Below are 25,046 nucleotides of genomic sequence, written 5' to 3'. Positions count from 1 at the left end.
AAGTCGTTCCAAAGTTGTGGCCAGGTCTAGGCCCATAAAACTTCAAGTTATAGCTGGTGCAGTTGAGACGGAAAGATTAGATGAACGGAGAGTTCTTGAAGGACGGTAGTGGCTTATCGATTCTTGTAAATACCAAGGAGACAAATTATGTAAAGCTTTAAAAGTAAGGATCAAGATCTTAAACTTTATACGTTCAGTTATTGGTACCAAGTGTAGGTCTTTTAAAATGTCTGAAGTTACAATGTCTGAAGCAGATCTTCAATTGCTCTGCAAAACGGAATGTGACCAGATGGAAAAAGAAAAAGTCTGTAATCAACTCAGGGACTCAATCTGAAGAACGTCTTTCTCAACAGACGAACTCCCTAGCAATTTGTAATCATTAACTTAAACATACCTTCTAACGAGGGATTTTGGCAGGCTGAAAGGAATACCACTATCACCATGAGGTAGAGCGACTGCAACCTCATCAAAGAGTAGAAGAACCATAAGGCAAGACGCTTCATATTTAACTTGACCGTTTAGCTGGCACAAGAGAGAACACCTAATAAGAGAATAAAATTGTTTAAGTGTCCATTTTCTTTAAACGCCGGCTTAGATGCCTGGAACATGTCTTACCAATGCGGCCAGAGAGAATGCCCAAGGTTGCCCTTAGGTGGACACCCGCAGGCAAAAGAAAAAGGGGGAGACCCAAAACCACCTGGAGAAAGACAGTTGAAACTGAACTAAGTGAGATGGGTTTGTCATGGGGAGAGGCACAGGCAATTGCGAAAGACAAGACTCGGTTGAAAAGAGACATCGTTGCGGCCCCATACCCCACTGGGGGCAATAAGGATTGATGAGGATCCATTTTCTTTAATCGTACGCTAAAAAGGTAAAGAGTTAGTGAGGGAAATGTTTTAATGTTTTCGAACTCTAAACCAAGCTTACAGCTTCTCAAGTGCCAAATGCAAACAGATTAAAATACGGGGTAAATCGTGAACGTACGTCCATATTCTACAGCTGCAGATGAAGCACTTTTGACTTAAAGATACGTCACAGATCGCAGTGCCATGAGGTACCCTTGAACTACTACGGTATGCATATTTAAATGTTTTACTATTTTGTCTCCTCCTTTCTCTAATCAATACTGATATGTCCTTTCAATAAGACAGCAGCAAAAAATGCTACTCTGTTATTAACAAATAGTCAAAGATGTTCCAATTTTTAATTATTTTGTATGTTTATGAGCTGTAGATTACCTTGTGATCAGACTGTACGTGGAAATTTTTCTTGCTAGCCTGTGTCTACAGGTAGTGTTATACTCTGCTAACAGCCTCAGAATGGTCAGGCAGGGAGGTATGAGCTCCACCCTAGGACAAGGTGTGGTCGAGGAATGCAGAGGGGCATCCTGATCCAGTATTTCTTGAAGAGAGGACATGCAAACTTCATCTGTATGTTCCTGTAGCATAGGCTCATGCCATCGAGGGTCTAATAAAAACAAAATGGGAGAAAGAAAAGAAAACAAAAAAAGAACATAACCTCACCATATTATAGCAACACTCATTTTCCTTTACTCACTCAAGGTTGATTGTCTGAAGTTATTAGTAAGAAAGAAAAATTATGTACGAACAGGAAAATATTTGGCTAGAGGTCAGGACGTACATGTACGGCCGAGGGAGGCGAGGTTCGTGTGTGCTGCTGACCAATACCTCACTCAGTCAATAAGCATTTTATCATATGACAATTTCGTCGTTGGATTCTGATTAAGTTGTGAAGGTCGTCATTTTTGACGAGTGTTCACTTTCTTTCTGTGTTTTCGAAGTAAGTTGGCGACTGAAATAGTCCTGCATCGTCTGCAAAATTCGATGTCAGAATGTCTACGTTCATCTGCTCATTTTGAAGAGAACATCAATTTTGCGGGGGCCATAAGCATTTCTAGTAGAGCCGTACGCGTTTTCTGGCCCAATCACGTTGACGCGTACGGCCCTCTTATGGCACCTTTTTTCACGGCTCATATGTTTAAAGAAAGTATGACAATAAATGGGTCCTTAAAATGAACCCCATGGTTCCTTTGTCATGCAGTTTCAACATGGTAAACATCCTATTTGGTATTGTTAATCACTTTCTCTCACTGTTATTCTTCTTTTCTAAATATTGTTTCTATTCGTACCTTGCAAAATGATGGCCAGCTGCTGTGCTGACGACTTCCTTAATGCAACGTCCAAGGACGAAGATGATAATATGGAATGAAGATTAAGAATTTCACTCTTATCCATGCTTGTGTGCGATACTGGAGCGTGTGCATGAACAGAAGTGGTTAGTTGATCCACAATAAATAGATCTGCAGCATTGTCTGCGTGGATGCCATGAAACACACTTTGTCTTTTTTCATTGCTTGCTTCATCTGTCAAATGCCACACAACCGATTCCAAGCCCTTGCTGCGCAGTTTAGGGTCCTTTACAAACATAAGCCGCAGTGCACCTCTTAGCCTCTCTAGTGTTGGTAAAGTTATGATGTCCCCTTCAGCAGTGACATGTCCTCCTGTGGCACCCTTTGATGCTACAAGCTCCAGTATGCACTGGTCCAGTGCTGGATCAACCAACAGTGAACCCTGCAGCTGGGGAAGTGACACTACCAGTCCATCTAAGAGTGTCTTCCACAGTTCTCCACTCATGCTTAGGCGGCCCAGAAGGAGGGTGGTGATGAGTTCTACTGCAACATCATTGACCTGTTTGCAAAATGTAGAATTCACCACTTAAGAAATGGGAAGAAATCTGGGGCAAAACTCAACTCACAATCACTTATGGCACCATTAATGGGGACAAAACGGAAGACAAGAAGCCATATTGTCCCCAGTAACGGTTCCACAGGCGAGATGTGGCTCACTTTAGATTTCTTTTTATTTCATAAAGTAGTGAAAGAACTGACCTTTCCATCTTCATCATAGATCCCAAAACAGCAGATCTGATGCAGCACTGCCCTGTCCAAAATAAACAGTGCTTTTTGGCAGACAACAGAGAAGGGTTCAGTCACGTGACTGACACTGCAGGCTTCTTTCACCAGACTTAGTGATGCTTTGTAAGCTTGCAGTCTAACTTCAGAAGTAGGATGAGCAAGCAACTGAAGTACTATTTTCTGGCAAACAGGGATGGCCCGTTCATCTGCTTGAGTTAATGGATCACAAACCCTACTACAGATCTTCAGAGCCTCGCGGATGAATTCCATATGCTTGTGATATATCACACTTGGTACAGATTTTTGAACAAGGTTTGAGAGTTCTTTCAGGGAGTTTCCAAGTTCCTAGAGATAAAACAAGAAACCAGATTTCAACACAATGAATGTCATATCTAGTGGACTCCCATTTTTGGCAAAGAAACCCCATGCATTTCAAAGAATGTTAGATACAATGTACAAGGTTGTACAAAGACCCATCACCTACCTCGACTCTACATGCTTTTAAGAATTTGCAAGTGCTGGCCATCGACTCACAAATGTCTTGGGCAAAAATGCAAAGTTTGTGTGAATATGGATCCAGAACAGGCAGGTACTTCATTGCAGCAGGTCTGAGGTGAGCATGGGTGGTAGCCAGGAGCTCATCCATAGAAAGGAGCCACATGACTGTAGTTACCTCAGAAGGAACCACTTTACAAGCCTAGAAAATTAAATAACAAAATTATATAGTTACATATTTGTAAGATTATCAACAAAAATAATGGTCAAGAGTACAGTACAGAGTTTATTCATAAACTCAGGGTAAGGTCAAAACAGCTGCTGATTCATCACAGATAGAAGTAGATAAATTACATTTATTTAAAAGCCAAACACTGCTTAGGGTATTTAAGTGCCTGGAATATCACTGGTGAGCTCATTCTGAAGTATAGTCACTGATGATCAAAAAAATGGATTACAACTCAGTGAGTCAGGGTCTTCATATAAGCAGCCAGTGCTCCACTATAGAGTAAACTGTCATAAACAAGTAACTTGGTCATATAAGAAGTAAAAAGAGTTTCCAAATCAAAAGGAAATCAATAGCTTTTGACTATTTGTATTCTTATACAGGGTTCATACCCTTTTTCAGAAACAATTTTCCAGGACTTTTCCAGGACTGAGATTGATTTTTCCAGGACTCTAAAATTCACATTAACCCTTTCACTCCCAAGATCTCAGTGGTAATTCTCCTTACTGTCTGCCATACATTTCATATATTTTTTTTTACTTGAGTTTAACAGATTTCCAAAACTTTGCAGGATTTCCAGGACCCGTGCGAACCCTGCTTATATTAGTTACTTCTCACATGACCATTGAATTTACCGTTTCCAGAGGCACCAAGTTCTCCAAAAATTGCAGCAGAAATGTTGCCAGATTGATAACTGTCAGTCGATGTATTGGTAGTGTATGCTTTAATGGCTTGACACCTTCCTCTTTATCGTCATCACGTCCTAGCTGAACATAATACTTGATGTGGTGCACTATACTCTCACCCAAGCTCTTCATAACATTAACGAGAGAAGTGGCCTGACAAAAACAAAACACAGAAATTTAAAGCTTTGTTATTTACATGTAGTTTATATTCAGAACCCGTTTTTGTACATTACATGTTACTCAGTCAAAGGTGCACACCAAATAAACCTAAGACATTATGGTGTACATATCACATTGGTGTACAGGGTTAAACTGTGATGGCTGGTTGAATGTGTTTTGACCAGTTGAGTTCCTGATCTTTGATATAACTACTAGATTGAGGTCTTTACTGGATAATTTCAAACTGAGATTAATACGGCAAGGCTGAGGTTTGAGATTTTCATCGTAAAAAACTGAACACTTGAGGTTAATAAACTCTCTGTAATATGGCTTTTTGCTTTGTTTTTGCAGGCCCGTAATTGGCCTGTGGCATTACAGGAGAACAATGACCCAGAATTAGCCAATCACAGCATGCCCTCTATTGGCTACAAACACAAGCCACAGAACAAATGGTAGTAACACCTGCTAGAACTGTCTCGCACCTCGTCATTTTCAGTCATATTATTGACACATGCATGATAATGCAGATGAATCATCTTCACTAACCATCAAAGAGTTCAACTTGGTTCCACCTCTCCACAGATCAACAGGAAAAACTTTTGTCATTAAACGCAGAACTTTGTGTAACAAGTTAACTGCAGACTCAATTAAGGCTGAATCAGTACACAGGGGTCCCTGAAACATGGGTACAACTCTGGAGAGTAGAATGATGCAAAACTCCTCCAAGGAGAGTTGGTTAAATTGTAGTGCTTCTGTTACCATCTCATCTTCATCTTCATCACTTGCTTGGGAGGCTTTGTTGTCAGACAGATTAGAATTTGACTGATCATCACTAAAATCGAAACAAGACAGAAGTAAAGTGTGTTCAACTGCTTGCTCATGAGACACTAGATGAAGTTAAATGCTTAGAGACAGCAACTGGGTACAAAGAGATTAGCACTGTACATCTTAACTAATAACATGTTTTTTAATAGTGTAGTTATATAGTGTAATACAAGTAAAGAGAGATCTAACATGTCAAAATGCATGTCTGAACTATTCCCCATTAAAAACCATGTTGCTTTTATATCCTCATTCTCCTTCCTGCCATAAGTCTGAAATGTTGCTGTTCCACCACACAACCCAAAAGTCATACCCAATGTGCGTGAATGGGAAGCCCAAACTGACAGGTCAAGACTCATTCAGTTTTGTAAAGTCAACACAGAATCGAGATGTTCTTCCTTGTTTTAGCATGACCAGTGACAAGTGTAATGGCCTACTAGTGAATAGTGGGTCTAGCCCTTGACTGAATAGTTATTGCGTCTTGTGCTCTTCCCTTTTACAGGTCTTTTGTTTGTTTTCACTATGATCAACAAGTGCACAGTATAGTATCTGCACTTTTCACTGTATTCTTATCCTCCTTTTGGTAAACTTAACCAAAGGGTTACCCATCATTTACTTCTACTGAAAAAGTTTCCTATTGAGCCTCCTTCTCATATTTGTCCTTGGCAATGGAAGTACATTATGTATTCTTAATCATCTGTTTAGTAGGAACTCATTCATTACAGGCAACAGCTGCTGAAAGCCACCCTTAACCTCTCTTACAGTTGCAAATCAAAAATTACCACCGATTGTAATTTCTACACAAAAGGAACCCAGTTACATTAATTAAGAATTAACAGGTCAAGTATATGGTCTCTCCTCTCATTTGGTTGTACATGTATGCATATACTTGTTTATAAAAACTGTGTGGTCCACTATTATACAGTGCTTCATGATAACAATGCACCAGTCATTTGAACCCCCTCACCTCCCCCTCTTGGGGGATACCTGAGGCATGCATTCACTTTCACTCTCAGTGAAGTGCAATGAAAGCCCTGTCTTGCAGGGAAAAATTTAGAGTGAACTCCCCTGCCCTCTAAATATCAAACACAGTTCATTAAATAAATTATAATTATTTTCACGACTGGAGCTTTCAAAGGATTTTTTTCATGCCACTGAAGTCAAGCCAAAGCATGATATTTCACAATTGAAATCATACATGTACCTTCTTCGTCAATTGTTCAGCTTCCATGTTTTCTGTGAACATGCAACTTGAACCTTGCCAGTCTTCTAAAAGAGGTCGTGAACCGCAAGTGAAATCCCCGCCAAACCCCCACTCATCCCCTGCATTGTGTAGTGAAGCCGTGAAAAAAGGTGCATTCCCTGACTACCAGAGAACCTAAATTGAGGAGGTGTAAACCCCTGGTTTGCCACTGGTATCCCCCAATTGGGGGGGGGGGGGGGGGGGTCGGGGGTTTCAAATGACTGTTGCATAAAGCACAATGAACTTACCATAGACTTCCGAAAGTAATGACCCTCGTTACTCCCTGGATAAGCAGCCTTTGGGGAATGCTACTTTCAGGGGATCATTACTTTCAGGGGATTAGTGCTACTTTCCTTGAACAAAAAGCATTGTAAAAATGTTGGTGCAACAGAATTTCAAAAAAAGGATTTGTAAAACATGAATGAAATTCTTCATTCCACATTAAATTTATGTTGCTGCCACATGAATGGGCTCTTCATATTGGGGTCGCTACATTTGGGATTTATTAGTGGCCACAATTTTTGACATTACATTTGGAGGGTTGCTACTTTTGGGAGGTCATTACTTTGTGAAGTTTATGGAATAAAGGTTTTCCTGCATAAACCCTCCCTTACGGTTACTGCTGGATATGTTGCATGGTGAACAGAATTTAATACATATGCAAATACACACCTGTCAACGCCTCCATCTCCAGTTTCTCTTACATTTGCCACCTGATGATCAGTGCCTTGATTCTTTGTTTCCACTGATACAGTGATATGTCGGAATTTCCAGCAGTCTGTTCAGTTAAAAAACAACATGTTCATTTTAAATATATATTAACAAATGCATCGCTAAATGGAGGTTGGGTGCCTGAGACATCCAGGAGCTTCCACTATTGGCACCCAGCTCCTAGATGGAGACCATTCGCATGGCTGGCAAATTCTGGAAACCAAGCCATGAGCCCCCATGCAGAAGGGAAGACAGGCACCCGTCATACTGAATTAACCATGAAAAGAGAGATGGAAGGGAGGGGGAATGCTTGAAGCTGTGTTCCCATGCAAAACAGTGCTCACTGTAAATGCTATGGCTGCGAAGGTCATAAACCCGTCTCGGTCTAGGAGCACATGGAATTCTGGTGCATGCACACATCAAGACACTGCTGACAACTACATGAAGGCAGGCACTCTTTGTTGTTAACTCCGTTAAATTGCATTTAACTGCATTTAACAATAGACAACTCTGCAAAGGCGAAGCACATGTATAACATGCATGCAGTTTAGGGGATTGCAGTTGGTTACCTATGTTTTCTACGAGAACAATGCATGGTCAAAGGAAACGTTTGTCAATCAGAATATCCCAAAGCACATGTACACTACACATGAAATTGTATGAGCTTGGACAGGAAAAGAAGAGTTTGAAGACTAGCCCATGGTGAAAGACATCAAATATTCCTTTAAGACTTACAGTTCTTGTAGAGATTGTTGGGATCACAAAGACACACTACCTTACTACCAAATAAATGTGTGCATTTACTTGAACATCTTTCCAAATACCATACAATGAACTAAGATACCAGCTTACTAAAAAAAGAAAAATAATACCAAACCTTGGTCAGGACAGAACAGTACAAGATCAGACACTGTCATGAGTCGCACATGGACATGACGACTTAGGTCACACAGACACTGTATGGCATTAAGCACAAGGGTGACATCATCACCAACATGGACCTTATCCTCCAGTAGTTCTAGGAGAGACTTGGTTGAACAAACATTACTTGTTAGTGCTTGAAAAGGGAAACTGAAAATGACAGAGTAGTCCCTTCAAGATGGACTAGAAGTACTTATTGAAAGTTGTAACTAGTGGCCCATTTTGATGTCATTTGCATTTTTAATGAGAGTATAATATCTTCCACATGACAGATCAAAGTGTCACACACAATTGTATATCATATCATTATTAACAATTAAATACACGTACAAAGATATTTGTTGGCCATTCCTGAGACCTGGTATGCTTTTGGCCATTGGCAGGCCATATTAACTCTTGCAAACAAAGAGTCGTGAGCATGACTCAAGTAACACATTCCACATTCGAAATATTAATCATATTTCCATAACGAGAGATTGGATTCTCACCTGAAGCACACTTGGCCTGTGTAAGAAGATCTCTGCGGGGAAATCCTTAAACAGAACATCCCTGAGAAACTCACAAGACTTGGAAACCAAGGACGAGCTGCGACTCTGTAGGCGACTGGCTGTCACAGACAAAATGTGCCTGTCACTTGCTGACAAAGGTAGCCATGGAAGAAAGGTCAGGCTTGAATTGTCACTAGAGTTTCCTGTAAATAAATTATGGGATATGGAAAAGAGAAACAAATCAAGGTTCTGCGTAATTGTTCCCCTATCTTTATCTTCTTCTTAGTCTTCATTGACTGATTGATTACTACAATTCAACTCCTTTCTTCCTGTTTCTGACACTGTATAATAACAACTTTGTATGCTAAATAGTATAGTGTGTAATACCACTTCATCTGTGTCAAACCCGCCATGTTTACATAATATGTAATGAAGACACTGAGAGGATCTTTCTGTGTAAAATTCCACTGTGCAGGAGGTGCAGTGGTCTTACATGTACATGTATATTTAAACAACTAGGCTGGATTAACAATCATTGTTTGAGGCTTGGTCAGAGTTTACAATAGTAGGGTTACTAGTGCTCAATGAACTACTGAACAGAAGCATCTCATCTCCATTTAGTGGAGTACAATGTAGTTACATGTACAGGTTGAGTGTCCAAGCTTCATCATTTTAAAGAAACCAGAGTTCAGAACTGGCCTGGCCTGGCCTGTAGATGAGCTTGGGAACTGGTGGCTAAAGGGTTAGCAGGGAGCCAAGTGCCATAAGCTGAAGGGAGATATCCATGGCAAACCTCGAAGTGGGAACCAAGAAGCAACTGCAAACTGGCACCGTCACACTACAAGATATCGGTGGAAATAACTTACCTGACCGCATACTTACCAAAAAAACAGCAAACCAAGAGGGAGGGTGGAGAGGGAGGAGAGGGAGCAAGAATCCACAAAGATTCACTGGCAAGAGCAGCAAACAATCTGCACATGTACATGTTACAGTAGTGCAATGAAGCACAAGAGCCCTGCAAATCCCCTGAGGGCTGTCCCACAGGTCATGTACCATCAAGGGAGAAACCGCTGGCTGCATTGGTTCGAGTCTAACTTTGCCTGATGATATTTACAGTAACCACATTTAAATATCTATTTTACAATTCCAGTTTTGAATCTGTGTGGTAGATTTGCTAGAATTAATTATTAATTGCAGCTAATGTTGCTTACTTGACAAGGATTCTGCACCATGAAGTGAGTTCACCTGTTGTGGAATGACATTATTTCGATTTGAGTCCTGCCCTTCTTGTTCTCGAAAGTATCCAGTAGCAGGGCTTATAGATGGCAACACAGATATGCTATGAGTGCTAGGATGGAGACCATTCTGAGCAGGTGACGACTGTGTGTTCAAAGACACTGGTGCACAATGTGGTTCTCTGTGAGTTGTACTACGTTGACCTGGAAAGGAATTTATATCAAAAGAATGTAATTTAACTCATTGCAAAAACAACTTTTAAGCTCAGTAGTGAAATGAAGAAGACCCTCCAGGAGCATGGGACAAAGAGAACTTCTGAGTCCAAGATGGGAACTGTACCCATGACCTGACCACATGTACTGGCTTGAGTCGATACCCACCATAAGATTTGTCTTTTTCACTGTGGTTCACAGAGGTTTGGATGCTTTCTATCACCCCAGGGTTATCATCCTTATACAAGCACTGCTGATTGTGGTCCACAGCATCATCCTGTGGTAAGCTAAGCAGTTGATGTATCACACTATCAATGCCGCGATGTAACTCAGGATCCACATCTTGCCTCAAGTGCGACAGGAACTCTATAGCTCCAATGCTTAACAGACCTTCCGCTCCAGACACAGGCTGTTGAAAATGTTAAAGAAATACAAGTGGTTAAATTAAACCCATCAAAGGATAGAGAACCTAAAAGCAAATTCTACTCATTAATACATTTAGGATCTGAAGAATACAGGCTTCACAAATCCAAAAACAGACATACTTTGCAGTGTACAATGCATAATGGTCTAGGGAATTACAATATCCCAAATAGACACAGTTTAGGAAATTTTATTCTTAAAAACTTATTTTTATATTTAATTTTGGTTACAATTGTATTAATTAATGCAAGTATAATCAAGGATTTACACAATGAATATCTGAAAACTCTAAATTTCACCATTGTACAAGCCTTAAAGTGCTACTATGACGAAAACCGCATCTTTCCTATCAAAGCCATTTTAAAACATAAACAAGTAGCCTGTAAGAGAAGAAAAAAGCTGCTTCCTATTTTCAAATATCTCTTTTTGTTCCAGAGATATTCAAGTTTTTAAAATATGTAAATTAGCAAAATGATGACATCATACACTCAACCAAATTTTGATCAAATATGATGAAAAAAGATATCTCAGCCAATTTGTATCAGAAATGTTTGATTCTTTGCAGGAGGATTCTATTAAATGTGCTCTACGATACAAGCCTATCAGTTTTGTTACCATGGCAACATACTGGGTTCCAGACCTCCCCAATATTAAAAGAATTTCTGGCCACCTTTGCCGTTCCATTTTCCTATTTGCAAATGGTGCCTCATATGCATGATCCAGCAAGTATATAAATATGTTAGCTCCAGTTTGTGGCCTCGCTTGAGGTTTTTTGAGCTAAAAATCACTAACATATTGAAATCAAGTGGGTGGGGACTGGAAAAGAGTAAGTTGCCATGGCAACAGAATGTTTTCATAGCTGTAGGTATGCTTCCTGTAGAGCTATTAGCCTACCAAGTTTTAATGGTCTGCGCTGCAAATTGGCCAAGATAGATCTATTTATATACTTGATATTATATTGCGTTGAGTGTATGACGTCATCAGTCACCTCATTTGCATATTTTACACATTTTTCGAACGGAAATATCTCAGGAACTAATGCAGATACTTGCAAATGGTAAACAGCATTTTTATTCTTTCATTGAATTCTATGTGATACGCCTAAAATATCAAGGGGTAAAAATTTGATCATAGTACCACTTTAACGCAAATATAATTTGAATGGATTTTCAAACATACAATGACTCATTTATTTTATAAAAACACGTAATTCATGACTGAGAAAATTATTATGAAAAGTCTGCATGCATGCCTTAAATTTTACTACATGTACACTGCAAATTAAAATGAATAATAAAAAAAATTGCCTTTTCTCAGCCAATCACAGTCAAGTTATGTAATAATCATTGATATTAAATCAGTCATATTCCATTTGTGTGTGCAATACTGCAACCATCACTAAGCTAACAAGTACATGTTAAAATAAAGTTATATTACTGCCAGGTTCTTTGTTTTAAATTATGCTAATGAATATAGAACAACGGAGAATTAAAATCAAACTGGTTGGAAAAATTTTATACCTAGTAAACAACAACAACATGACATTGTATGTACCTTCGACAGAGTTCCAAGAATTCCCAGCACCTCTTTCTTTAGTGGAGCATTTGGAAAGTTGAACCATTGCAACAGATTAATCAACAGCTGCCTTTCCTGGACCAGATCAGCTGCACACACCAACTTGTGCTCAAGCTTGAACAGAATGTTCTTTAATGCTCTCACACGAATCTCTTCCGCATTGTGCGCTGTCAAATGGAAAAAATGTCAGCAACCAAAACCAAAACCTCTGCAAGGATTTTAAGCTGCTGTTGCCACAAGAAAATCAGGGTTGTCATTAAGTTTTGTGTCACCTGTTGCCTCAATCTTCACACTCATAATCACATGGCACCCCAGGAAATGATGTTCTTTACACCCAGGGCTGGAAAAATGTTCTGAACTCCAGTTGCCCAGGGGGCCAATAGATTTCAGTTTTCAGTTGCCCAAATTTAACCTAATAGGAGAGCAATGTTCATGCCTTACATGTACATGTACCAACTGCATCATTTACTTAAGCACTGTCTATATAATCAGGATGAACGTGAGCAAAGTGTGCTTAGATTTTAAATTAAATGTAATCCATGTTTTCAACTCATTGTTTTGCTCATCTTGCAGTCTTAAGTTTTGAAATTGTTTTTTATTGGAAATTATCACTAACAAGACTACTAAAGGCTAATTTCACTTGCCCACTGGACCACCAAATTTTCATTTTCACTTGTCCAAGAGAAAAATCTACTTGCTCCAGGCAATTGGACCTTATTTTTTTGCCTGCCCTGAATTACCACCTACACTGTAATAAATCCAGACATCTTTTCCACCCACAGTATAGGGCAACTACAGTGTACATGCAATACTAAAACTGACTTTGCTCTGACCAAGGGCCAATGCTCAAACCATCACCTTCCATAACTTGCTATGTTGGTACATTTACCTTGACATGAAAACACAAACTCAACCCCAGAGCTGAGAAGCAGGAGGAAACATCATAGGGAGGGGAGGGAGGGAAAACACTAAAAAGCTGCACATGTACATGTAAGCTTGACACCATAACAGAAGAACACAATGCCAACACAAGCATGTGGGAAGGTGCACAAATAAGTTTCATCTGGGGTCCACTAAACATAATCTTGCCTATTTATAAACCAAACAGGTAAGGTGCTGAATAGTAGACACCAGGGGCCCGTTTCTCAAAAGCCCCAGAAACTTTTCGGGCCCGTAAAGCCATTTTTAGTTCATCTGCATCTAAAAACAAAGAAGTGTATACACCTGACACCTCCTGTACATGTATGAAGGGAACATCTGTTCATATTAAGAATACGTGAATAAAACAGCTCTGTAATCGTAAGGTTCGAGATTTTGCTATGGCTTTTCTGGTGCGAAACCTTTTCAGGACCTTCGAGAAACGGGCCCCAGCATGCTAAAAATGCTTCACATGTTAAAGAACACCAGCCATCACTAATGCCACACGTGCTCCTCATTGTTAACAAAGTTAAATTTACATCTAACGATAGAGCATCTGAAAAACCAAAAGTAAAAAACTTGATGTAATCAATCACTAGGAATGTAGAGAATCCAGTGAACTACATGTAATAGCCATCAAAAGTCAAACCAAATACATGTATACTCTTCCTAGATGTCCCAGTTGTTTGAAGGATTGGAAACCCCATCCATCAGATACATTGGGGACTTTACGATACACTACATGCACAGAGAGGTGCTACTACGGCTACTTTGGCCGTGAGGGGCTAGGCTGATGACGGTGTGTTACACCGCCAAACTCAAATGATTAAGATTTTGCTGTACGGCAACAGTATGTGCAGTCTCTACGTGTCTTTACAAAAATGACTACTTTCACGGAAACCAGAGATCATTCTACTTTCATACGAAACAGGCTTGATTAATGACAATGATTTCCTTCTCCCGTATCTGTCTTGCATCTTCCAGAACTCAGATTTGCCTTTTAGAACTTGATAGAACCGCCAGTAATTCCAACCAAAAAACAAAATATAAACTCTGACATAGAAAAGCTCGATTTCAACACGGACAGGTTTTTTGTACAACGATTACCTGATAAGCCCGAAAATACAAAACTTTCAATTAAATTAAAATACATTTTGAACAATAATATCATAGCTCAGCTTAGAACATACAAAGCCTTCTTATCTACGGCTGTTCGGCCCAATAATAATATGACTGAATTGATCATCTCGCGGTAGGTGTTAAAATCATTCAAATTTTCTGTACAAATGACAAAGAAACAATGATCTTAGAACTGATTTGTGTGATTGAGAACTTTATCTTCAAACTAGACTGTTCAAACAGTGAAAAAAGCGTTAAAATGAAAACTAAACAGCAAGCTTATACTCAAGTAGTGAAGAGTATGTGAAACCAGGCACTTTCCCATAGTAGAAAGCAAGGTTATGGCGGGAAAGCCGTACTAGTTCATATGTCATGACATCACCGGAAGCGATTTTCACTATCTGCTGCCGTACTACAGCCTAGCCCTACCATATCTTAAAGTCCCTATTATCCAGTGAGTAACAAGTACAGAGGTATAAACAAAACCAATGACCCTACCTAATGCATTATGGTGTATTATCCAGGAGGTAGATAAGTATAACTAACTCCTTTGAATAAATGGTCCATGGCGTACATGCACAGCATGTACAAGTCAAAACACACAAATAATGCTACATCTACACTATATGGCTGAGTTCTAAATAAACATCACCAGATTTTTTTGAGGAATTCACTTGAAATACATACCCACAAAAGGTTTCAATCCTCCACCCCACCTGAGGAAATTCCAGTTAAAGTTCATACTTTCCTTAAAAATTTTGGTGTTTTAAAATCCCTAGCCTACTTGGAATATCCAATACCCTTCCATTGGGTGTGCCTGGCTATTATCTTAAACTGCAGTTTAGCACCTCACCCCCCCCCCCCCACCCCTGCCCCCACCCCCTTCAGCATTGTAACATAGTTTTTGCTATCCAAGTGGAGAGAGGCAGAACACCTCCAAACAGGGCTCAAAAACTCTAAATCTTAATTAAGCTTACAACATAACAACCATTTCGACCACCAAGGAAAGTAGCAAAAATGTTCTGGCTAACAAATTTACAATATCTAAGAATACCCTTAGGTGGGAATATCTAATCGACTTTCTTTGATACCCTGATCGGCCTTCTTTGCGCTGCTTTGGTTCGAGAACTGTAGAGAATGCTACGTACGTCATGGATTTAGAGATGCTATGTTTCATTTCTTACCAAGTTTTGCAATAAACGGCTGCAGCGCAACACAGTTACCCGATAATATAACTTGGTCTTTTCTCGCGTGTGACTTAGTCCCATCGTCCATGATTATCACTATATGCAAGCACTGACATGCAAATCGTCTTTGGTATCATTTTGCTGTGTTGTGGTGCGAAACAAGCGAAGTTTTCAAGACATCTGCGTTCCTAACTCAACCGCAACACTCACACAAAACTTCGAAAATGGCGCTTGATTTGCAGCACCAGTCAAGGCACCAGTCAGCGGTTTTCTTATCGACTTGCACAGCATTATGGGTAAACGTGACGCAAATATTGTCGGCCATATTGTAAAACTTCAACTTCGTCAAAGCATCGCGAGTTTTTGGCCTGAAATCTCTCGTCCAGGATGTTCTCTACTAAATGCTTATCACCTGGCTTTTCAAGATTTTTATCTGCCACCACTACCCATGTTGCACAGTCGTTGAAAGGTACTCCCGCTGTCGTGATTCCTGTGGCTGATACGGTAGTACAGAGTCCGCCGGCTACTCTCACAAATCACTCGTTAGCGAAAATTGTGCCGACTGGGAATCTTGTTGCCACGACGAAACATTTTGGTAAGAATAGGTTTTCATTTTTTGTTTGTGTGTGGAATTGAAAGTAAATTGTTGTTGTCCGGGATTTCCTCTCAAAGCATTTTAGCTCGCATGCGCTTTAGCAGTCCGATATACAAGACTGAATTACGCAATACGATGTACGCAATATAGGTAATCTTGTCGTCAAAACATTGTGCTCACATGTAGTTTTAGTTTGGTAAGAATTGACGTTCGTACTGCATGGCATGGTATTCGTCAAATGTAGGGGATATTTATTGTCAAATTCAATCAAACCCAGTCCCTTGATTCAGTGACTAAACACTCTGAAAACAATTACAGCAGTCAAGCATACATGTAATCCAATGTTTGACTATATTGATTTTAAGTGGATGGTGAATAGATTGCATATAGCTTTGTCTTCGTAATAAGAATGCAAGAAGTGTGTAAATTTTGTTTCCTAGTGGATGTTTAGCTTAATGTTGTACTCGTCCTTGCATGTAAGGACAGTCTTTGTTTAAAACATCTGTGTAATTTTAAGGTGATTCAAGACTGTGTAATTGGGTTCAATTGGACTTGGGAAGTGAGTGTACTCAATCACTCTTACAATTGTTTGATGTTCTAGCTTTAACTGAGGAGCAAAGATGGTTGAAATTGCAAGAGACGAGATTCACTGTACTGGCATAGATGAAGCTTCTATAGGAAAAGGAAGAGAACAAAAACATTCCAAAGTATTGAACACAGTATTTTTTTTATCCTAGGCAAAACACAAGTGCGATTCAGCCACACAGATGTTTCCATGCCTGACTTCAGTGCTTACAGAAGAGAAGTGTCACAGGATCCTAACAAGCCTAACACATCTGAAATCAGTCGGAGAGCATTTACTTATCTCATGGTCGCTGGCATGGGTGTTACCGGTTTACATGCTGGCAAGAATGTTGTGCTTGACTTCGTGTCTACCATGAGTGCATCAGCAGATGTCCTGGCTTTGGCAAAAATTGAAGTGGATCTTACAACCATTCCTGAAGGTAATAGATGCCCCTCCTGATGACTGACTGCATCCAAACTCAGTGTTACAGATTCAGCTGTAAAAGAGGGGTCTCAGGTGAAACCCTTTTAAAAGAAGTTGTCTAGCTGACCCAAAAAAAGTGATAGAAAGTGTCTGTTCATTTGGCAAGGCTCCATTGATCTGGTGGATTCCTTATTGAGACTTTGCCTTTTGAAACACACAGGAATTTAGCAAACTGTAATGCCTTGTTGTAGATGAAACATCCTTCAACATATACAGTGTATAAAAATGTAAACTTTTCAATATACAGTATTGCCAGTAGAGATACATGTCACCATGGTTTAAATAACATTGACTCGCATTGTAGTGATACCCCCTAAAAATGTAAATTGATTTTCCCTGCTTGTTTTGTATAGGTAGATAATGCTTTCAGTTGGTACCTTCCTCATAATTCAGCTCAATGTGGTTGTTTTATGGTTCATTAAAAGGCAGTATTCATCCTTTGATTATATTGGTTAGCTTGAACTGTTATGGAATAAACTCTTGTCTCGTGTACATGTAGGAAAGAATATGGTGTTCAAGTGGCGTGGAAAGCCTTTGTTTGTGCGCCACCGCAGTGCTGAAGAAGTTGATGATGTCCGCAATGTTGATATGTCCAGTCTACGTGACCCTCAGGAGGATGTTGACCGTGTGGTAAAGGATGACTGGCTGGTAGTAATTGGTGTATGCACCCATCTTGGTTGTGTGCCGCTTGCCAATTCTGGAGAGTTCGGAGGTTACTACTGCCCTTGTCATGGATCACACTACGATGTTTCAGGAAGAATCAGAAAGGGACCTGCACCCTTAAATCTTGAGGTGAGAGTGCTTCCACACTAAAGCCCTGATTTACAAGTATGTTCATGCCTGTACCCTCTTTATGACAAAATGAATGAAATCAAGGTTTTCTGTATGGCCTGTCCTACATGTATAGGCATAACATCTGATAGGGTGTGGAAAATCATAACAAATTATGCAGAAATGTTTGCGGGGGGGGGGGGGGGGGGGGAATGCGGAAAAATGCATTAATTTACTCAATTATGCAGAAAACACATTGAATTATGTGGAAATTTCAACAGTTAACAAAATTTATAATAAAGCCTTTCGAATGTACCGTTCAAAGGTGAAACCAAAAGCACTTCAAAATCTTACCCACAATTTAAGCTCTTAGATAGAATGCACATTATTTTCGCCAACTTTGACATAAGCTTGATCTTTTTATGGTATTTGTTGACAGGTACATGTATTTCTTCATTTACACAGTTTTTCCATACAAATTATAACATTTTGCATGATGTTGCACAAAAGCAACAACGAATTCGGCCATAGCTCAGTAACCAGGCATTTTTATTGGAACTTATTTCCAGGCTCTTTGCCTGAAGTAGGTTGGAACCTCTGGAGGTTAAAAAATTCATCAAGAATGAAATGGTGTGTTTTCTTAACTGCTTTAGGAGAAAAACCACTTCAAAATAATGAATCTCTTGGGAAATATTGCTTGTGGAGTTGTAAGGCAGCTGCTTTTGTGCTAATATGGATCAAGTTTTCTGTTTTATGCGGAATAAAACTCTGATTATGCAGAGGATGCAGATGTTAGCTAATTACAATGTGTGTGGATCCACACCGTCGCATCCTCTCAGATGCCCTGTAGAAGGAACAAAGTAAATGAACAGTACTGTGACAATATTCTGAAATGAAATTCCACTATTACAATAATTATACTTTGCATGTAGCTTGCTGTCAAAGACTCATTCAGTTGTGTATCAGATCATGTTCTTCAGTAGCCTCAGTTGCAAGCTACATGTACATGTACCTTATTACATGAAATTTCCACAACACATTTATTTTGCGATTTTGAGGTGTGCATATTTCACAACACTTAAATTTCACGATTTTGCGAAAATTTTGTAGTTTGAATCACTTTAAGTTTGCGTCTTCATGCAGTTTATTTCCGCAGCAGTGTTACTTAAGCATGTCCTTGAATTTAGTAAACCGACTTTATCAAAGGTACAATAAGGTCAAAATTAACAAAAATGCAACGGCTGGACTGTATGTTAGCAGTAACATGATGTGAGTCACTTAATTTTCACATCTTGTTATGTTAGCGACACTTATTGTTCACGTCACGTTAATTTTGTGATTTTTTTTTTAAATCATGAGATTCACGAAATTACATGTAAGGTGTCACAAAAATTTTATGTAATGAGATAGTTCCAGTCTAATAGTTCTAGTTCTAGTCCAGGAATAAAAAATGTCCTATTGACTGCTGTCAGCTGAATTTTTTATGATTAAAATTACTTGGGAGTCTGGTTTTTCAATCATGAGTCCTCAGTGGTGCAAATTTGAACAAAATTAACAGCAGTCTTCCAAATCATTACAGTGATTAATTTACATCTATCATGACAGTTAATAATTAGTTACTGTATGTTGTAAGTGTTTCACTTGCCTGCTGATGTGGCAAAACAGTTGTATGCAGTGATATCTGCCTTATTTCCTAAATGGTTATTTTCATGAATTCCCTCTTTATGTTGTGCTTCCAGGTTCCTGAGTACACGTTCCTTGATGAGAACACAATGGTGGTCGGATAAACACCACAGCATTGCAAAGAAAATTTTACCAGTTGAGTTTTTTTAAAGAGGACAACAATATTGTACAGTGGATGTGATCAGCTTTGATGGAGGAATCCAATGCTTTAGAGACAAATAAGGCTGTTGTAAATTAACACTTTCGCTTTACAAGGACCCTGCTTTGAATCGAGTGACAGGCAAGATAGATTATTATCAGCAAGTTTCACTAGATTTGTCTTGAGGATAAAGTGTATCATTTTGAATAAACAAGGTCTGTGTCTGTAAACGAAGTGTGGGGTTTATTTTCTTGTTTACACAGCCAGTCTAAGACAAGAACACAGGTAAACAAATCAAAGGGTTCTCCTAGCCAGCATCTAAATGCAACCACACGGCTTTAAGTTAAAGTTCAACTGCCTTGATATTCAGATACACATTCTCTCCGTTTGAGATGTCGTCTGCAGTAGTTCTTCTTGTTTATTTGTATTAGCTTTCTTACTGTTCATGTGTACTTTCAGCAATCCCTTAAAAAATAGCTGCCTTTGTCCTAACCCTAGTCAATCCCCAGCAATCAAAATTCCTCTAACAAAGCTACGACCCACTAATTTTTCTACCGAGTCATTTTTTTTTTAACCCACTCCTATTACTCCTTCAGACAATACAAGCATTCAGTCGTACATGTAAATTATGGGAACAAATCAGAGAGGACTGGGGAGAGTGATCGTGACCACCTTGATTTACTAGCCTGGAACTAGTCTCCTTCACAGCCGCTTAGCTCGAGGTCACGCAACACTCAACGTCCCGAAGTGCTTCACCGTGACATACATTCCTTTTCCATTATCATGATCATGACCATCTTGATTTACCAACCTGGAACTAGTCTCCTTCACAGCTGCTCGGCTCGAGGTCACGCAGCGCTCAACGTCCCGCAGTACTTCACATTGACATACATTCCTTTTCCATTATTTGCCACATATTTACTTGGAGCAATCAGCGCCGGTGATTCTATAGGCTGCTTAAATAACAGCGTGGCTTGCTTTAATGTTTTCTTTCCCGGGAAAAACTGACCGGCCATTGATCGGTAGACATTTTTAACGCGAAACTCTGTAAGGAATGATAGGAAAAACTTGATAGGCCTGATAGCAACTCAAAAAGAAACAAGGTGGTGAAAGGCAAGATGGATTTGGAATGACGAACCTTTGATATGTTCGGCTTAAATTTTCATTCACCTTATCTTTGACTGAACTCTTTGAATGCCGTAAAATCCCACGTTAATATATAACTTCATATCATAAGGGGTTTTGGGTGGGCGTTCAAACGGGGGGGCTTATATCCGAGGCATATAAGCGGAATACAAGAATTACTTCGGAACGACGAGATAAAACGTATCTGAGAAACGAATTAGAGCAAACATACCATTACATTTAGAACTACATTTATATATGGTTATTGACCAAATGTGAGGTAAAGATATATGAGTTATTGACCAAGTGTGAGGTCAAGATGGTTGGATATTGGCCAAGTTCTTTTTAGTGCAGAGTGCACTATTGGGATGGTTATGGGAGCTGCCGGCCGCTAAGGAACTAAGGCGATATGGCGCTATGGCCCTATGGCGCATTAGTCTAGAGGTAACGAAGTAGTGGGGGTAGGGTGAGAAAGGTACATGTGTATTCTACGTAAAACACATTTCATCGCCGTCGCTTAGCTTTGAACATCGCAAAGCTATATGTTTGTTTCAGGTAACCCCTTGCTCTCCTTGTGGTACCATTCTCCTTTGAACAAACCTAATTTGCCCTAAACGCATGCGTAGATTAGTTAGCGTTCGTGGCTTCTATATTAGGTGAAGGATACATTGCATATGGAATCACGCACAAATGTTGAGTGGTTTTCCTTATGGTAGAGCTCAACATGTAAGACGCATGCGTTCTAGCATCGTTAGTGTTATACACTATCTTTCCACATGGTATTTTATATGTCATGTCATGTGACCAAGGACGGCAGTTATTTTTCAGGTAGCGCCAATGGTCCCTTTTTATTGCAAAAGTGAAACGTTACTGTGGCTGCGTAGCTTTTAGAATTACACACAGGTCGGTTCAACAAATATCACCTGCTGTTTTCAATCTACAATAGTGTGCTTGTCAGGGTTCAAATGCATTGCTTCTCCTTTGCGGCTTGTTTATTTCTTGCCTTAATTGTGTCTGTAAGAGAGACTAAAAAGTTCCCAAGTTAGTGGCTTTAATACTCCGCAAATTGTAAATTTGTAACAAAAGAAACCAGGAAAATGCTCAAATATTGCTGCAGACACCGTGGTACCTGATGAAAGCACAAATTAATTTAATCAGTCTTTGAGGAGACTCATTCATATTGGCTAAGTAGCGCTGTTTATCTTCAATACTTTTCGTTGAAATGCTTCTCAGCCATCAATATCGTTGTGTGTTAATTTTGAATTGTTTTATTGTTAACAACAAAGGTGGGAACAGAAAAAGAAAGTGGTATTCCGTGACTATCTGATAATTAAATTAGTTCTTGTTCATCGGTAAAAATTTGCATTTGTAGTAAAGCAACATCGTTTCTGTTCCGTTTCTTCCTCACTACATCAGATATTTAACTGTCTTTCATTTATCTCCAAAAAACAAGGACATCTTCTGTATGTTTTGGAAAAAACAAGGGTTTCATATTACATGCCTTTGCGAGGAAAACAAAAGTATCAAGTTACAAAGTTGGCGTGAAGAGCTAAATTGTCGCGTTTGCTGCTTCGGCGTATTATTGAATTTAAAATGAACGAAAATCAACGTAAAACACCACTAGTAATTAATTTGTGCGTAATTTTTGGACCTTGAATTAAAATACGACCTTGAAACATACACACTGCAAAGGGGAAAAGCCGTAGCAGACTACCAAGGTAGACACAAACCGGAAGTGAACCGAGCAGGGGTGAGTACTTATGGGACTACTGTACCAGAGCTATCAACTGCTCTCTGCACTATCTGAGTTGTCTCACTAGTTTTGCGTGTTTATGGACCGAGACGGAGTCGAGGTCCATAAACTCGCAAAAAAAAGAACGAGGCCAATATCCAGCCATCTTGGCCAAACAAGCTTGGTCAATAAAAGATTTATTATATGGCTTTCGGGGAAATTTTTCTTGCGGGACGCGGCGGGTAGTCCCGAGCGGGCAAGATAGCTCCATCTTGCCCGCTCGGGTAGCCAATCACAGCGCAGGATTTGATTCATCTTGCCCGCTCACGGTGCTAGCCATATAATGAGGCTGGATATTGGCCAAGTTCTTTTTTTGCGTGTTTATGGACCGAGACGGAGTCGAGGTCCATAAACTCGCTAAAAAAAAGGAACGAGGACAATATCCAGGCATCTTGACCGAACAAGCTTGGTCAATAAAGGTTTTATTATATGGCTTTCGGTGAAATTTTTCTCGCGGGACGCGGTGGTAGTCCCGAGCGGGCAAGATAGCTCCATCTTGCCCGCTCGGGTAGCCAATCACAGCGCAGGATTTGATTCATCTTGCCCGCTCACGGAGCTAGCCATATAATAAAATACATTTATGAAACACAAAAGAAACGCACTTATACATTAGATGGGCTTATATCTGGGGAGGCTTATATCCGGAATAATATCTTTGTTGGTAAATAGCAGGGCTTTATATTCGGGTGGATTATAACCGGGGGCGGTTAACGTGGGATTTTACGGTATCAGTATATCGAAAGTAAAAGCCGTGATTCTCGCATTTCTCGCAGCTCGTGGTGCAGCGCAGGAGGGCCTGCTCGCAGGCTAGATTCTTAAAGTGTTAAATCAACAGCCGATTCCCTGTAGGTAATTTTGCTATTTCAATCGCTATTTAAATTAGCATGCGGCCAACGCCAACTTATACCTACATGATAGTGACCAACTCAAAAACTCATTGGCTACTTTGGTCACTGTAAACAATTAAATATTGTTTCTTCTAGTTAATTTCTATATGCATTTATTTTTCCTATATCATTGTAAACCAACTTACGCTAAGTTGTTTTTCTGTAAATAGTGTGCGATAATAAAAAAACTGTCCTCTTACTGATGATAAATTGCGTCATAACATTGTCAAAGTGGCTGTGGAACCACGAGCTACAGGCGAGTGGTTCCACAGTAAACTTTGACAATGTTATGATGAAATTTATCATCAATAAGAGGACAGACGCATAAAAAACTGACGTCAATTTGTTTTTTACAATAACAAGACCCCAGAATGGTCAAATGCCGGGAATAAATGAGGAGAAAAGAAGCCTTAAACTTGCCGTAAACAAAGATAAGTGAATCACATTCAAAATGACGGGAGCATTGTCAATAGCTTTTCTCGCTTTTTGATTGGCTACCTAATTAAGTCCATAAAATCTCATTGGCTAAAAAGTTGACAGTTTGACAGCTGAAAGTTGAACTTGAAAGCTTGCATAAATTAAAATTTTATCCGTCTGTACTCTTATTGATGATAAAAATGAGCCAATCAGTGAGCGAGAAATTAGACAGTTATTGTGAAATAGTTCATTACAAGTAACGCAGTCCTATAGAATCAGCATTGAATATTTGGACCGACATGGTAACTTTTAAAACAGCTGCATAGTAAATAAATAAGGCCTTACTGTTTGGGAGTGTCAATGCGGCCACAGTGAAAACGCTATATAACCACAACAAAAGCAACGAATAGAAAAAAATAATAATGCGGCTGGAGATATAAATTAAACGGCAGTGATCAAGATCTTTTTTTCTTCTCATAGCATCCATACATTCGGCGTGGAGAATTAAAAATTAACCCCGCGGCGAGATCGTTTCCAGGCGTTTTATCATTCAAAAAAAGCGCTTAGTTAATAAACAAGTTAAAAGAAAAACAATTTTTTCAGTTTGCTGATGTACGAGACAAAACATGCCAAGTTCATTCCACACATTCCCTTATTCGGGTGATTAATTACAAAATTAATCTCAGAGCACATTTTTGTATATTCACCGTCGCATTATACTTTTGGTGAACCGTGTCTATTTGCATGTTTCGCGTAGGACGTTTTTTCTTTCCTCGACAAACAGTTCCCTGTGGATGGACAACACGCCAACCGTCAGTAAATTGTCTTATTAATAAGGTGTTTCAAATGATGATCTATGGCGCTTGTATGTGTACCTAGTTTTGTCTCTGTGACTAGGCGACGTGTTGAAAACTGGCCTATTTCTCCTTGCAGATTTTTCAACTACAACGTTTAAAGAAAAAGCTCGCCGCAAAATCACTGTTTTGAGCCAAAAGAGCGACAAGACACAAGCCAGGTAAAATCTATGCTTATTTGATATTGATTTGTTCATCTTTTTAGCATTCATTTGCGATTCTTCGAACCATTCTGTAAATCCTGTGTGGAAGAGATTTGCTGTGAAAAAGGATGCACATTCAAACAGCTTGTTTGAGTGCTGAGTGGTTTAAACTTGTACTGAATTCTTGGGTCTTTTTTAGTTCGGCATAGACCACTTTTAAAGACTGTGGCCTTCGG

General features: G+C 39.5%; 3 protein-coding genes across 3 annotated transcripts in view; 2 read left to right on the top strand and 1 right to left on the bottom strand.

Annotated features, from left to right (window-relative positions):
- Positions 1–15,598, bottom strand: part of LOC110039957 (rotatin-like) — a 34,411-nt gene extending 18,813 nt beyond the window's left edge. Inside the window, exons 1-14 of the mRNA XM_089297695.1 lie at positions 15,354–15,598; positions 12,112–12,299; positions 10,303–10,543; positions 9,898–10,125; positions 8,687–8,889; positions 8,155–8,305; positions 7,239–7,344; positions 5,048–5,333; positions 4,292–4,495; positions 3,420–3,632; positions 2,909–3,280; positions 2,150–2,708; positions 1,239–1,467; positions 395–541 (exon numbers count right to left, since the gene is read on the bottom strand). Coding sequence (XP_089153821.1) covers positions 395–541; positions 1,239–1,467; positions 2,150–2,708; positions 2,909–3,280; positions 3,420–3,632; positions 4,292–4,495; positions 5,048–5,333; positions 7,239–7,344; positions 8,155–8,305; positions 8,687–8,889; positions 9,898–10,125; positions 10,303–10,543; positions 12,112–12,299; positions 15,354–15,444 — 3,218 coding nt within the window. The 5' untranslated portion in view covers positions 15,445–15,598. The remainder of the gene's footprint in view (positions 1–394; positions 542–1,238; positions 1,468–2,149; positions 2,709–2,908; positions 3,281–3,419; positions 3,633–4,291; positions 4,496–5,047; positions 5,334–7,238; positions 7,345–8,154; positions 8,306–8,686; positions 8,890–9,897; positions 10,126–10,302; positions 10,544–12,111; positions 12,300–15,353) is intronic.
- Positions 15,599–15,657: 59 nt separating this feature from the next.
- On the top strand, positions 15,658–19,822 carry LOC110039925 (cytochrome b-c1 complex subunit Rieske, mitochondrial-like). The gene is made up of 4 exons (XM_020745099.2): positions 15,658–15,951; positions 16,689–16,955; positions 17,499–17,791; positions 19,510–19,822. Exons 1-4 carry the CDS (start codon positions 15,744–15,746, stop codon positions 19,555–19,557), a joined length of 816 nt encoding a protein of 271 aa, XP_020600758.1. The 5' UTR covers positions 15,658–15,743; the 3' UTR covers positions 19,558–19,822.
- A 4,575-nt stretch (positions 19,823–24,397) lies between these two features.
- Positions 24,398–25,046, top strand: part of LOC110039911 (uncharacterized) — a 32,344-nt gene continuing 31,695 nt past the window's right edge. Inside the window, exons 1-2 of the mRNA XM_089297731.1 lie at positions 24,398–24,625; positions 24,747–24,828. The gene's annotated coding sequence lies outside the window, so the exon portion shown is untranslated. The remainder of the gene's footprint in view (positions 24,626–24,746; positions 24,829–25,046) is intronic.

Source organism: Orbicella faveolata, unplaced genomic scaffold, assembly GCF_042242905.1.
Source record: "Orbicella faveolata isolate gen_17 unplaced genomic scaffold, um_ofav_v1 contig_3, whole genome shotgun sequence".
Lineage (NCBI taxonomy): Eukaryota > Metazoa > Cnidaria > Anthozoa > Scleractinia > Merulinidae > Orbicella > Orbicella faveolata.
This window is presented reverse-complemented; position numbering and strand designations above follow the sequence as displayed.